At 42.6% G+C, this 16,027-nt stretch overlaps 1 protein-coding gene across 1 annotated transcript in view; it reads left to right on the top strand.

The window, feature by feature from the left end:
* Nucleotides 1-16,027, top strand: part of LOC139531894 (cadherin-7-like) — a 122,901-nt gene that overhangs the window by 69,235 nt on the left and 37,639 nt on the right. Inside the window, exons 5-9 of the mRNA XM_071328835.1 lie at nucleotides 217-384; nucleotides 2,035-2,219; nucleotides 2,875-3,128; nucleotides 4,333-4,469; nucleotides 11,974-12,095. Coding sequence (XP_071184936.1) covers nucleotides 217-384; nucleotides 2,035-2,219; nucleotides 2,875-3,128; nucleotides 4,333-4,469; nucleotides 11,974-12,095 — 866 coding nt within the window. The remainder of the gene's footprint in view (nucleotides 1-216; nucleotides 385-2,034; nucleotides 2,220-2,874; nucleotides 3,129-4,332; nucleotides 4,470-11,973; nucleotides 12,096-16,027) is intronic.

A 16,027-nucleotide genomic window follows, 5' to 3' on the forward strand; every position in this document is an offset into this window, starting at 1 on the left:
TCTCTCTCTCTCTCTCTCTCTCTCTCTCTCTCTCTCTCTCTCTCTCTCTCTCTCTCTCTCTCTCTCTCTCTCTCTCCACTCTTGCCATCCCTTGCAATCGATCTCTCTCTCCTCTCCCATCATCCCCTCTCCCTTTTCACTCTTATCTTCTACTCTCATCATCCCTTTCTCTTCTTTCCTGTCATCCCTTTCTCTCTCCATCTCTCTCCTCTCCAGGCGTCGTCCGGACGGCACTGCCCAACATGGACCGAGAGGTGAAGGACCAGTACGTGTTGGTCATCCAGGCTAAAGACATGGTGGGCCAGATGGGCGGCCTCTCCGGCACCACCTCTGTCACGGTCACCCTCACTGACGTCAATGACAACCCGCCACGCTTCTCTCGTAGTAAGAGTCCTATATGCTTTGTACGTCACTAAATCTGACGACATGCCCTCTATCTATTATCCCTCAGACAAAGCCCTAAACCCCTCCATTCACTGTCATTGCAGTCTCACTATAGTGGAGGTTTGACATAAATCTCTACAATCACTCTCGTTCACAATGGCAGACGCGTACAGTAGGGGAGAAAGCTTTGAGTGAAAATGTAGTCTATGCTTGATATTGCAGATTCATTCAACTACAGGACCCCTTTCAAGCGTATGCGTAATTTCGCTGTTCGTCGTGGGTTCACTGTCCCTTTCTGACTAATGGTCAAAGGCTTCAAATGCAGTTTGCCCTAGAAGGTATAAACCTTTCTCCCGCTCCCCTCACTCCACATCAGAGCGGAGGGATTTCTGCAAACATGGATACCAGGATCAATCAGGCTCCATTTTTTTTGTCATCAGCCTATTTCACGGCCCGCTAATGGGTTCCTGGCCAGGCGTTGGGATTCAAAGGCATGAGGTGCTTCTCATGATAATCTGTGGCCCGGGCAATTGCTTTACCGCTGATAGTCCCACCGACCGCTGCTGCCTAGGCTGTTACACTCACTGCTGGACTGCCATGAAGTCAAGTCAATTTGCTGGAACCCGTAGGGGGGGGGGGGGGGGGACAGGTTCAAGTTTGCACAACAAATCGTCAATGCCGCTTTAACCCAGCGCTGTTTTGCTGGGTGTGCTGGGAAGAAAGATGCTTTGGGACCAGGTTGGGTGTCCCGTCCCCGTCCCCCCATCTGTACCCCCACCCCCACCCCCCACCCAAGGTCATGGGTCAGAATCAATAGAGTATTGCAGAGCACCACAGCTGATAGTCTAGAAGTACTAGCCCTTGGAGGAGAGAAGAGGAGGGAAGTGAAGGCTGGAGGCACAAGGACAGAGAGGCGGGGCGGTTACCAGGGGGCAAAGAGGGGCATACACAGTACGAAGGGAGGGGAAGAAAGGCATTTTTGGGGGTCTTCCACAGCGAATTAAAAAGCCATTACAAAGATTACACAGCGGCAAACAATGTCAAGCAGATTAGCATTTGGAGCGCGATGTCGGGAGCCACTGGGGTGAGAAACACGGAAAGATCTGGTAATGAGCTCCGTCATGGTGATTGGGGAGATTATGATTATTTATATGATTCCCTCCTTTTTTTCTTATGAGAGTGCTTTATGTCAGAGAGGTGCAGACAAAGACACCGGGAGCACAATGGAAGAGTTTGCTTGTAATAGAATCTTCCAGTGAACATTTCATCCCACCGAAGCATATTCCGCAGATTCTCCCATTCACTTTGGTCAAGAGATATTCTGTTTCATGTAGAGTGGAGTGGTCAGAATATGTAATACATGTTCATATGAACACAAACAACTCCATTGTTATAAAAATGTTAAGGTTCAATAAAATATATATTTGCCCTCTCCACCATAAATGTCTTGAATGTAAAATTAGTCATTTAATATTATTGTCACTATTTCCTCATATATTTGGATAAAACTCATCCTGGACCATTACTTTGTAGTGTGACCACTCATTGTGAGAGCGGGAACTCAAAGGCAGCTGTAGTGCACTATGAATCTGAGTGGCTAAGGAGTAAGGAAACCACCTCATCTCTAACTACTACTTCTCTTTCCTCCAGAGAACTATCAGTACATGGTGCTGGAGTCCTTGCCCGTGGCGTCCGTGGTGGCCAGGGTCAAGGCTCTGGACAATGACATAGGCCCAAATGCAGAGATGGAGTATAGGATCATGGAGGACGGACCTGGGGTGTTCAACATCACCACAGACGAGGACACCCAAGAGGGCGTCATCATCCTTCAAAAGGTACACATGCTGTATCCTTATAGGCTGTGGCCCCAAGCCAGCTTTGTCACAGTGTCCAATCGGATTTTTTGTTTGTTTTCGCCGTCACCGATCAGAGACGAGTGCCACAGAGTGGAAAGTCATGCAGACAATAAACACAGACAATAAATGTGTCACATCAATGGCCCTCCTATATTATAGGGCTACAACTGTGCGCCCAATAAGCCAAACAGATGACAACATATCTTCTAAACACTATTATTTAGAAATGCCTTTCACTGTGATGTGTTGTGTGCCTTTTCTCACAATCAATAGTTTGCTTTCACACTACACAGTAAGTCAATATAAAACGTCTGGATGAAAAATATATTTGTGATAGAGAGTCTGATTATGTGCAAGATTGCATAGGGTCGTTGGACTCTAGCGCCAGCATTTCTTCAATCTACTGGTGTAGCGCAAGGCCATGTTGCCATGAGCGATGCACATACAAATATATTTATGGCTTTGCCCTCACCATTTACAGCAAATGTGGCCAGTGCAGTGTGCTTAGAATCCAGCCAATTAGGATGGGTTCCACCTCGACCGGAAGGTTACTGTCGATTTCTTTTTTGAAGAAATGTGAAATAGCTTTTAATTTAAAAATTTTTTTTGTCTCTTTACTTTATGTTTGTCTCAGCCTTTAGACTTTGAGACCAAGAACAGCTTTAACCTGCGAATTGAAGCCACCAATCGGAATATCGACCCTGCGTTTGTGCACCTGGGTTCGTTCAGCGACACCACGTCGGTCAAGGTGACGGTGGAGGACGTGAACGAGCCGCCTGTGTTCTCCACACAGCTTAGCAAGATGGTGGTCTCCGAGGACGCCAGAGTGGGCCTCTCCATCGGGAGGGTCTCCGCTCACGACCCTGACTCCTCCAACAGTGCCATCAGGTAGAACCCAGCTCTCCAGTTATTATATGCCATTACAGGCAATTCCTCTGTTGTCCCAGCCATTTTCTCAAGTGGCCCCTGTTTCTTAAAATAACTTCGCCCCATTCAACAGAGTGGCGAATTCAAGCCATATAACCCATTTCTTTCAACATATTGCCACACCGCAAGTTTGACAGGAGGTCCAAACACCTTTTGAGCAGTACTGTAAATACACGTTCACGTTCTAGTGCCTCAATAGCACCTCACTGACAGAGTTCTAAACTCCCTCTGTGACTGTGTGACATGCACTAAAGCCAGATGGCGTGCGTTCGAGGGACTGCAACATTTGTAAAAGTGAAATGCCATCTAAAATGAGCGAAGGGCATTCCCCCAGGAGGGTCAACAGTTTGTACCAGCTCCGTTGCATTTATAACACAACACAACCACTCAGAAAGGCAATCTGCCCCATGTCACTCATGAGACTCCCTCTCATTACGCATTAATTGAAAATAAAAGTGTTGTGTGGTAGTATTCATGCTCGGGGCGTTAGGATTGTTAGTAATCTTAATCAGAAAATCTAATTACACCGCCATTGTGGGTGTAAATTGCCTCTTTTTGCTGCTGAGGCTTTCAGCGTCTGCAATAATATGGCCCTACCTCTGTTGAAATTAGAATTATTGTGGAACTAATGCAGCCACAAGAGTCAAATTACATTGAATAATACCCTTTGGATACCAGCTAATTGAAGTTGTCATTTTTTCCAGAAATATAAGCTGCTGTATAGAAATTGATAGTGTTTGTTCTGTGTTCAGCATTAATGTATTGCTGTCCAATGTCACATTTCTATCTTAAAAACTTTGATTGAGAGCAGTTCTCGCCAAAATCTAGAAGTTGCCGAAACCTCTCATTCATAGCTCAACATTATGATCGTTTAATCTAGCGTTAAAAATTGATAAGAAAATGGCATAATTGCACTTGTTGACACGGCTCAGTAATGTTCTATGCCAATGGACTCAAACCAGAACTTACTTTTAAATAGTTAATTTGACACGTTTGGAAGGTAGAAAGTTCTTATTCCTTCAGAAATGTGTTAAGAGAGAAATTATTACATGTAAAATCCTTAGAACTTTCTTCAAAAGGAAAATACCTCATCATAGCTACGTGTCTGACTGTGTGTCTGTCATTCTGCCTGTCTGCCTGCCTGCCTCTGTCTGTCTGTCTCCAGGTACTCCATAGACAGAAACACAGACCTGGAGCGTTTCTTCAACGTGGATGCTCTGAGTGGGGTCATAAGCACAGCCAAACCCCTGGATCGAGAGGTCAACTCTGTCCACAACCTCACTATCCTTGCTATGGAAAGCCGTAAGTACATGTGTGCGAGCACACACACACACACACACACACACACACACACACACACACACACACACACACACACACACACACACACACACACACACACACACACACACACACACACACACACACACACACACACACACACACACACACACACACGTCTGCCACATCAAGCCTTCCACATCAAGCCTCAAAGTCTGACTATTTCGTTTTATGAAGGCCCTGCATAAAGTATTGTTGTCCTTTCTATCTTGTCATGTAGCCAACCCTCCCCCATATTCAACACCCCACAATGCCACTGCTTCGTCATGACTGCGTTAACGTGACGAAGCGTGTGGGTCGCGGCGGGGCTGTAAGGGGAATCTTTATTCTGACGTTAGGCGGGTGCTTTCGACCTCTGGGTCTCCGTGAGTCGCAGCGTGTGTGAGGGGCAAGCTGCTAACTAAGGGCAGGCGCAGGTGAATTATGCTCATGTGATGTGGGGGGAAAAGAGGAGAGAAAAGAGAGGTGCCGGAGTGCCTTTGAGTCGTCCATGGCTTTAAGGACAAAGAGGCCCTCGCATTTCCCCCCTTACGTGTTTTTTTGTTGAGCAAAACTTTTTGTGGAAGGTACTACAGTCGCGCGCTCAAAGTCGTGGAGATACGTCGAGTTTCCTTGTAGGCCGAGTTGGCGGAGAAACTGTGGAGCCAGCTCTTTAGCCTATTGCCTGTTTCTGTTTGAGTCTTTTATTAAAGAATGTGAAACAATGTTGTTTCTGTTTGCTGCTTTTCATTCATTTATGCATAGTTGTTCTTTATATGGCCTTAAAAACAGTTTTCCTATGGCCAGAATATTATCTATAGGCTATTGCATATTGAATTTTTATCAGTTATAAAAATAGAACAAAAAATGGATCTGGTAAAAGGCAGACATTTGGACGTTTCAATTAAAAAATACTTTTTCACATGATTATAGAAACTGAAACATTGTGATTTTAGAGACACAAAGTAACAGCCTATGATTAAAGGGTTAGTCTATACTGGGCTCTCACCATCATCATCATTATTCACATCATTCCAGTTCAATCAAGTCACAATTATCAGATTTGGTATTGACATGAGTGAGCAGGCTTTCCGAGTGAGTAGACACATGGGTAGGCCTACCAACGGAAAACGTCTGAAAACAAAAATTATTATGATATTTGGACCACAGAAATCCCATGTTGATATAAAATGTCTGCCTTTTTTGCCTACATTTATATAGAACAACATCCCAAAATCAATTTATTTTTATTTTGTCTCAATATGATGCAGAAAATGTTGGTTATTTCAAAAGAACAGAATACAATATTTTGAATTGACTGTTTAGGCTATTATACTAAATATCTATCCAAGGTTCAACTTTAAGACAAGGGCATCTTAAAAAAAATCTGTATTTGTCCATTTCTCCCATAGTTCCTATTTTCAATAAAGCAATTATATATAGTATATGCATGACAGATTCACAAGACTATAATATTTAAATCATGCATAGCTGTTCTTTATATGGCCTTAAATACATTTAAATCATTTTCACCTCTCATTGCTCCCATTGTTCCCATTTTCAACATTGGAAAGTGATAACATTGGAATGTGGTAAAGTGCTGCCCTACCCTAGCTGGCGAGGACACTCAGGTGAAGCCATTGAATAAAATAAGTTACAATGAAATAAAGCTTTTTAGCTTTTGAACCTGTTTTAAAAATAAAAATGTATAGTTTGGACTATCCTTTTTCTAATGTATGAGACATCAAAACATTCTTGATAAACCTCTCCTGCTATCACAACAGCTGTTCACTTTACTGTCATTTGGAAAATCATTTGTAAAATCAGCTGATGATTGTAGAAGCAGGGTTCAAGTTCAATGTCTGCTTTCACAAATAAGTGCTTATTATATTGATAGGCAAACACTGCCATTAATACAAGGAACGGAATGTGTTTTAATGTCACACGATTTTGGACAAGTAAAATATTCTTAGAATGTATAAAAATAAACTAGAGTCGATGTCCGCACACCCGCGGAAATCTAATTAGCACAATAAAAACATCCCCATAAAAAATATGTCAGTTTAAGCGAGAGATCCTCCGCATCCACCGTTGTCGCACTTTCGCATCTGCGGTGAAAAGTGACAGAGCTAGAGCGGTGTTTGTCAGACCACGAGACATCCCAAAAATTTGTCTTCTCACAAAATAACTTGGCAAACCAATTATATTTTTGTCCTAAATACAAAGTGTTATGTTCGGGGGCAAATCCAATACAACACATTGCGAAGTACCACTCAAACATAGGGGTGGTTGCATCATGTTACGGGTATGCTTCTATTCGTTAAGGACTGGGGAATTTACGGAATGAAGTTAAGCACAGCCAAAATCCTAGAGGATAACCTGGTTCAGTCTGCTTTCCACCAGACAGTTCACCTTTCAGCAAGTAAATAGTCTAAAACACAAGGCCAAATCTACATTGAAGTTGCATACAAAGAAGGTGGAAAAGACAAGCTAAACACCTTCTCCGCCCCCTTCGAGGAAAACACAGTGCCGCCTCTCATGAGGACTGTAAGCTCTCGTTCTCCGTGGCCAAGGTGAGTAAGATATTTAAACGTGTTAACCCTCGCAAGGCTGCCGGCCAAGACGTCATCCTTAGCCGTGTCCTCAGAGCATGTGCAGACCAGCTGCCTGGAGTGTTTATCGACATATCAATTTCTCCCTATCCCAGTCTGTTGTCCCCACTTGCTTCAAGATGTTAATAATTGTTCCTGTACCCAAGAAAACGTAAGTAACTGAACTAAACTAAACTAAACTATTGCACCTTATCACTCACTTCTGTCATCAGGAAGTAGTTTGAGAGGCTAGTAAAGGATCATATCACCTCCATCTTACCTGACACCCTAGATCCACTACAATTGGAATACCGCCCCATCAGATCCACGGATGACACAATCGCCATCGCACCGCACACTGCCCTATCCCATCTGGACAAGAAGAATACCTATGTAAGAATGCTGTTCATCGACTATAGCTCAGCCTTCAACACCATACTGCCCTCCAAGCTCATTACTAAGATCGGGGCCCTGGGTCTGAACCCCATCCTGTGCAACTGGGTCCTGGACTTCCTGACGGGCTGACCCCAGGTGGTGAAGCCCCCTCCTGTACTCCCTGACCACAGATGACTGCGTGTTAACGCACGTCTCCAACTCAATATTCAAGTTTACAAACAACACAACATTACCATCAACAATGAGACAGCCTACATGGAGGAGTCCACAAAACGAAGGTGCTGATCGTGGACTTCAGGAGACAGCAGGAGGAAGTATGCACCCATGCACATCGACGGGACCGCAGTGGAGAAGGTGAAAAGCTTCAAGTTCCTCGACGTGCACATCACTGACAACCTGAAATGGTCCACACAGACTATTCAACCTCAGAAGGCTGAAGAAATTTAGCTTGATCACTAAGACCTCTAAGACCTCCCAAGTGGCACAGCGGTCTAAGGCACTGCATCTCCATGCTAGAGACGTCACTACAGACCCTGGTTAGATTCCAGGCTGTTTCACAACTGGCCATGATTGGGAGCCCCATAGGACGACCCAGCGTCATCCAAGTTAGTGTTTTCCCGGGGTAGGCCATCATTGTAAATAAGAATGTGTTCTTAACTGGCTTGCCTAGTTAAATAAAGGTAAAATAAATAAAAATAAAAGACCCTCACAAACTTCTACCGTTGCACCATTGAGAGCATCCTACCGGGCTGTATCACCGCCTGGTTCGGGAACTGCACTGTCCGAAACCGCAGGGCTCTCCAGAGGATAGTGTGGTCAGTCCAACGCATCACCGGGGGCACGGTGCCTGCCCTGCAGGACATCTACAGCACCCAGTGTCACAGGAAGGCCAAGAAGATCATCAAGGACTTCAGCAACCCGAACCACGGCCTGTTCACCCCGCTACGATCTAGAAGGCGGAGACAATTCAGGTGCATCATATCTGGGACCGAAAAACAGCTCCAAGTCATCAGACTATTAAATAGTCACCACTAGCTGGCCTCTGCACAGTACCCTGCCCTGAACTTTAGTCATTGTTACTAGCCGGCTAACACCCTGTACTCAACCCAGCACCTTAGAGACTGCTGTTCATAGGACATAGTCATTGAACACTGGTCACTTTAATAATGTTTACATACTGCTTTACACACTTCATATGTATTTACTGAATTCTAGTCAAGGCTCATCCTATACTTTATAACTACTGCTGTTCACACGTTGTATATTCATATACTGTCCATAATGTCTATAAACACCATCATATACAGTTGAAGTCGGAAGTTTACATACACCTTAGCCAAATACATTTAAACTCAGTTTTTCACAATTCCTGACATATAATCCTAGTAAAGATTCCCTGTCTTAGGTCAGTTAGGATCACCACTTTATTTTAATAATGTGAAATGTCAGAATAATAGTAGAGAGAATAATATATATCAGCTTCTATTTCTTTCATCACATTCCCAGTGGGTCAGAAGTTTACATACACTCAATTAGTATTTGGTAGCATTGCCTTTAAATTGTTTAACTTGTGTCAAACGTTTCGGGTAGCCTTCCACAAGCTTCCCACAATAAGTTGGGTGAATTTTGGACCATTCCTCCTGACAGAGCTGGTGTAACTGAGTCAGGTTTGTAGGCCTCGCTCGCACACGCTTTTTCAGTTCTGCCCACAAATGTTCTATAGGATCGAGGTCAGGGCTTTGTGATGGCCACTCCAATACCTTGACTTTGTTGTGGTGAAGCAATAAAATGCAAATTAATTACTTAAAAATCATACAATGTGATTTTCTGGATTTAGATTCCATCTCTCACAGTTGAAGTGTACCGATGATAAAAATTACAGACCTCTACATGCTTTGTAAGTAGGAAAACCTGCAAAATCGGCAGTGTGTCAAATACTTCTTCTCCCCACTGTAGATACTTTTGTATCTGTTTCCTCCAGCATCTTCACAATAACCTTTGCTGTTGTTCTGGGATTGATTTGAGGTTTTCGCACCAAAATACATTAATCTCTAGGAGACAGAAGGCGTCTCCTTCCTGAGTGGTATGACGGCTGCGTGGTCCCATGGTGTTTATACTTGTGTACTGTTGTTTGTACAGATGAACGTGGTACCTTCAGGCATTTGGAAATTGCTCCGAAGGATCAACCAGACTTGTGTAGGTCTACAATTTTTTTCTGAGGTCTTGGCTGATTTCTTTTGATTTTCCCATGATGTCAAGCAAAGAGGCACTGAGTTGTAAGGAAGACCTTGAAATATATCTACAGGTACACCTCCAATTTACAAAAATAATGTCAATTAGCCTATCAGAAGCTTCTAAAGCCATGCCATCATTTTCTGGAATTTTCTAAGCTGTATAAAGGCACAGTCAACTTAGTTTATGTAAACTTCTGACCCACTAGAATTGTGATACAGTAAAATTATCTGTCTGTAAACAATTGTTGGAAAAATGACTTGTGTCATGCACAAAGTAGATGTCCTAACCGACATGCCAAAACTATGGTTTGTTCACAAGAAATGTGTCGAGTGGTTGAAAAACGAGTTTTAATGACTTCAACCTAAGTGTATGTAAACTTCTGACTTCAACTGTACATATATAGCACATGTCAAAAGTTTGGACACACATACTCATTCAAGGGTTTTCCATTATTTTTACTATTTTCTACATTGTACATTAATACTGAAGACATCACAACAATGAAATAACACATATGGAATCATGTAGTAACCAAAAACATGAGGATTCGGGGGCCCCTGCCAAATCTTTTCAGCCTCTTAAGGGGGAAGAGGCGTTGTCTTGCCTTCTTCACAACTGCGTTGGTGTGTGTGGACCATGATAGATCCTTAGTGATGTGGACACAGAAGAACTTGAAGCTCTCGACCCGCTCAACTACAGCTCTGTCGATGTGAATGGGGGTGTACCCTCCGTTTCCTGTAGTCCACGTTTTGCTCCTTTGTCTTGCTGACATTGAGGGAGAGGTTGTTCTGGCACCCCACTGACAGGTCTCTGACCTCCTCCCTATAGGTTGTCACATCGTCGTCGGTGATCAGGCCTACTACCGTCATGTCGTTGGCAAACACCAATGATGGTGTTGAAGTCGCTCGCGACCATGCAGTGGTGGGTGAACAGAGAGTACAGGAGGGGAGTAAGCACGCACCCCTGAGGGGATTTGTGTTGATGGTCAATTTGGCAGATGTGTTGTTACTTACCCTCACCACCTGTGTTGAACGCTGAGCTGTAGTCATTGAACAGCAATCTCACATAGGTGATCCTTTTTTCCAGGGGGGAAAGGGCAGTATGGAGTGCAATAGAGATTGCGCCATCAGTGAGTCTGCTGGGGCGATATGCGAATCAGTCTTCTCCTCGATGCACAAATAGTCACGAAACCAAACATGGTAATCACCATCCCTCAAGTAAATGCCTTGTTATTCAACCATAAATATAGGCCTAAGACGAATGCTCAAATAATACTTCTTCCTCTTGTCTCGATATAGTAACACATAGGGAGTAAACATCTTTAATAATAACTGTACTAAATGTCATAACTGAGGAGTCGTTGGCCTCTGACACAGTCAGACTTTTATTCTCTTCACAGCGGAAAGTGGCAGCTGTAGAATCAGGCGTCCTAACAGTCTCTCTCAGAGCCCAGGACGCCTTTTTACACTATTTATAGTAAATGGACTTTTTGTGACAAAAGTTGGCAGAGGAGCACTTCTTCTAGCTAAAGGATCTTGTTCAGTTGAGACGTGGTCGGTCAGCGCTCACATTTCATCCGCACTCTGACTCTACTCCGAACATGCCAATGACAACAAATCTGTGCCCCGGGGTACCACACGTCCTTTTTACTACTGTCAAATCAGCCGCTCCCGAATGTCAGCCAGCGCGCCATCTCTCCTGTCAGCGTGGCTGCCGACGCCAGGCTAAATCATCGTCCATCCAGGCTCTCAGGAGCCAGCCGTTTATATTCAGTGCCACATTGGTGTCAGAGAGGGGAGCTAGTGGTGGAGCCTGTGGTGCCGGATGCTCTGTACTACAACTGCACAGTCACCTGCATCTGAAATGGCATCCTATTCGCTATATACTGCAGGGCTTTCAGCAGAGCTGGGTTCTATATAGTGCACTATATAGGATATAGGATGCCATTAATTTTGCATCCCTAGCCTTTACCACCACAGCTTTAGCTCCAGTCCAATCATAATCAGCTGCTTGATCATGTTGGCTGATCCCCATCAGAGCAACTAAGGATGCCAGTTCATAGAGAAAGCCTTGCATATTTTATTAGAACGGGCACTTTTGGCCACAATTTGTTAATTTTGCTCGACCTTTGTGATTCATTAAAAAGACATGCGAAAGCTCGATGGTAGGGAAAGTGGAAGAGGGTGACAAAGTTAAGACAGGGTAAAGTATTGAAAGTTAGCTGGAATCAGCTATGATATGAACTTTTTCTCTCTGTCTTTCAGATGATCCAACCCAGGTTGGAAAAGGTTTTGCTGTCATTACAGTGCTGGACATCAATGACAACCCTCCGGTATTTGCCATCGAGTATGAGACCCTCTTGTGTGAGAATGCCGCTCCTGGACAGGTGAGAAACTGAAGATAATGTACATTTACTGATGGGGAAGGAAATGATTGGTACAATACTGCATCCACCAACCTTTTTGATTCAGTTCATATTTACTATACATTGCTTATATACTTTTAAAATGTCAGATATTTAATAATTTTGTGTGTTCCTCACACACTGTTTGATTCCCATTGGTTGGCAACATGCGGCCTTTGGAAACCAATGTTCCCAAAAAAACTTGAATCGGCCCCAGACTGTATGGATCATCCCCTTTCAAAGCTTGAGGTAATTTCAGGGAGACACTTTTAGATCAAATTGCAGGTATTGTTGGTGTTTGTATCCCTAATTAGTAATGTTACAGTCATTTATGCTGCTGCTGCCAGCTGAATTAATGACAGTGTTTGAATTTCCCGTGGCTCTACAATGATATCATACAGTAACATGATATTTCATGCTGGGGTGGAGTGGGTGTCTGCCCGGGTCTGATTCCTCATTCGGAGTGTGTGTGTGTGCGTGCGTGTGCGTGTGTATAATTAGAGGATCAGTGTGGCGGGCACTGGAGCGGAAAATGCATCACAACATTATGCAAATGAAACAGGGGAAGGCTGGAATTTAGTTTCAGAAAGGCGTGTCAGGCGCTTTAGCCGTGCAATACATTCTCTCTGTGTTTAGCATTTGCCCTCATTGTCGCCAAATGACTGCTGCGATGGCAATTCGTCTACTCCTGGCATTTGGAAAATACAATCAAAGGGTGGAAAAGGCAAGCATGTAGAACTGAATAAGTACGATTGATCAAAATGATGCATTGATTTGGGAATGGCTATTAGGCCTGTTTAAATATGTTATTTACATTCCCCTTGATCACAGTGGGGTGTATAAGAATAACAAAATGATTTGATTTGGAAAATGAAAGCAGTTTTATGTAGCCTACACATTCGTCTTGTAACCACAGTATGATATAAATCTCTTCTGCCATGGGAGCCAGTTAAACTCTTTGGTTTGGGGAAAATTTGCCTTCAAGTCTGTAGGATCGTTAAAAGGCTATTGGTAGTTTGGTAGTCCCTTTGACGCAAAACTGAATGAATAACTTAACCAGATCCACAGACTTCTGTTGCCCGTCTCTCCCATCCCTGTTCAAGTAGATTGTTCGGTCGATTAAGAGTTTCAATGTGTTGACATTTCTTGTTCTCACATATTTAACCTTTCACGGCTACTAACCCCGGATCCGGGAGCACCCCCCACCCCCCACACACTGATTAGCATAGATAGCATAGCTTCAGAAGTAGATAGTAGCATCTAAATATCATTAAATCACAAGTCCAAGACACCAGATGAAAGATACAGATCTTGTGAATAAAGCCACCATTTCAGATTTTTAAAATGTTTTACAGGGAAGACAAAATATGTAAATCTATTAGCTAAACACGTTAGCAAAATACACCACTATTCTAACTCCATCAGTTTCTTACTCCTTCAGGTGCTATCACCAATTCGGCTCAACTAAGATATTGATATCCACTAACCAAGAAAAAACCTCTTCAGATGACAGTCTGATAACATATTCATGGTATAGGATAGTTTTTGTTAGAAAAAAGTGCATATTTCAGGTAGAAATCACAGTTTACAATTGCACCGACCATCGCAAATCGACTAGAATTACTAGATAGAGCAACGTGTATGACCAATTTACTCATCATAAAACATTTCATAAGAATAGACAAAGCATAGCAATGGAAAGACCCAGATCTTGTGATTCCAGACAATATTTCAGATTTTCTAAGCGTTTTACAGCGAAAACACAATAAATCGATAAGTTAGCATACTACATGTGAAAACGTTACCAGAGCATCGATTCCAGCCAAAGAGCGCTATAACGTAATCACCGCCAAAAGATATTAATTTTTTCACTAACCTTCTCAGAATTCTTCCGATGACACTCCTGTAACATCATTTTACAACATACATATACAGTTTGTTCGAAAAGGTGCATATTTAGCCATACAAAACCGTGGTTACACAATAAAAATACTAGGAAATCAAGCCTCAATATGTCTGACGTCATCTATCAGAGTGATCTAGTTTAATTAAAAGCTAATCATATACTTGACTAAAAAATACAGGGTTGACAGGAATCGAAAGACAAATTAGTTCTTAATGCAACCGCTGATTTACATTTTTAAAATTATCCTTACTTTTCAATACAGGGTTGGCCAAGTGAAGCTATACCAAACAAAATGGCGATATATGCGGTTAAAATATTTCGACAGAAACACGGTTTATCATATTAAATATTGCTTACTTTGAGCTGATCTTCCATCATATTCTTGGGCAATGTATCCTTTCTATGTTATAAACGTCTTTTGGTCGATAGATGTCCTCTGTCCTTCGAAATGTCCACTAACAACGACCGAGACCGCGAAACGTTCCCAAAGCTAGAAAGTGCACGACAAATAAATTCCTCAGAATCGCACTAAACGGATATAAATTGCTATAAAACGGTTAAAATTAACTACATTATGATGTTTTTAACAACTATAACGACTGAAAACATGACCGGAGAAATATAGCTGGTTAGAAAACGATTTGGAACGAGGCAGGTCCGATGGCCTTCACGCTTGAGGCGCACGTTGAGAAAGGGGGGTCTCTGTACATTTTGGGCTTTTATAATGGCTGGGAATATCCCATCGAGTTCATTGAAAACGTGATGACGTACAGACACCCAGAGGAAGACGTAGGCAGTGTCGGTTTCTTCATAGCATTCACTGTCGCCTTAAAAACAGACCCCAGATCAGAGGTAAAAATTTCTGAAATCTGAACCCTGTCATGAAAAGTGCTGTAGAAATTGTTCTGTACCACTCAGAGACAAAATTTCAACTCCTATAGAAACTATAGACTGTTTTCTATCCAATAATAACAATAATATGCATATTGTACGATCAAGAATTTAGCACGAGGCAGTTTAATTTGGAGACCCAAATATGCTAATGCGGAACAGCACCCCCTATAGTTGCAAGAAGTCACTCCACAAATGAGTCATTACCTTGGAGTGAAATTATAATTTTCTTGATTGAGGTGTTTGAAAATATTACATTATTGTGTTGAGATGTTGGACTATATTGTAGAGCATGCCATCTCCTGTCCATGCCCTTTGAAAAGCATTATTTTTAGGATACTTTGCTTTTTCTCTTTCAATAAAAAGTTCTCTGCTGCACTTTAAGCTAGCCTATACATCACATGCATTTGTCCTTGTCACACCATGATACATGAGGAAATTGCTTTGCCTTTACGTGCCATCACCTTCCTTACCTTGTTCTCATACACTACAGTTGTGTGTCAGAGGCAGCCCAGGGTCTGACTCAGAGTAGGAGTGCTGATCTAGGATCATGTCTCCCCTGTCTGTGTAATCTTATTCATTACGATCTAAACGGCTAAACTGATCCTAGAGGAGCAGTGCTTGAACCGTTTTCTTTCAAATCATTGATTGAGCTTGCCTGATAAAATCGGACTAATGGAATACTCCCAAATCTTCAAACCTCTGGCTCTCCAGGCAGGATCAATCAAACACTTAAAATATTTAAAAGTAAACACTATTTGAACACAGGTCTGGTCAACGCAATGGTCTAATTATTATGTCTTCCCTCATACCTGTAAAAGTGCCAGGCCAATGTGTCATGGTTGACCTGTTGAACCATATGTACCACACATGTTTTCTTTAGACAGAACTCGTTCAAAAGCACCACTTTTTTTCCTTTAAAAAAAAAAGAGAATGGTGCTGGAGGGGATGGCTGCCGTTTTACGTGCTCCTAACCAACTGTGCTATTTTGTACATTTTTTCACGTTGTTTGTAACTTGTTTTTTAAAAACGTTTTTGTACATAATATTGCTGCTACCATCACTTATGACTGAAAATAACTTCTGGACATCAGAACAGCGATAATTCACCTCGAACT

Source organism: Salvelinus alpinus, chromosome 10 (assembly GCF_045679555.1).
Source record: "Salvelinus alpinus chromosome 10, SLU_Salpinus.1, whole genome shotgun sequence".
Lineage (NCBI taxonomy): Eukaryota > Metazoa > Chordata > Actinopteri > Salmoniformes > Salmonidae > Salvelinus > Salvelinus alpinus.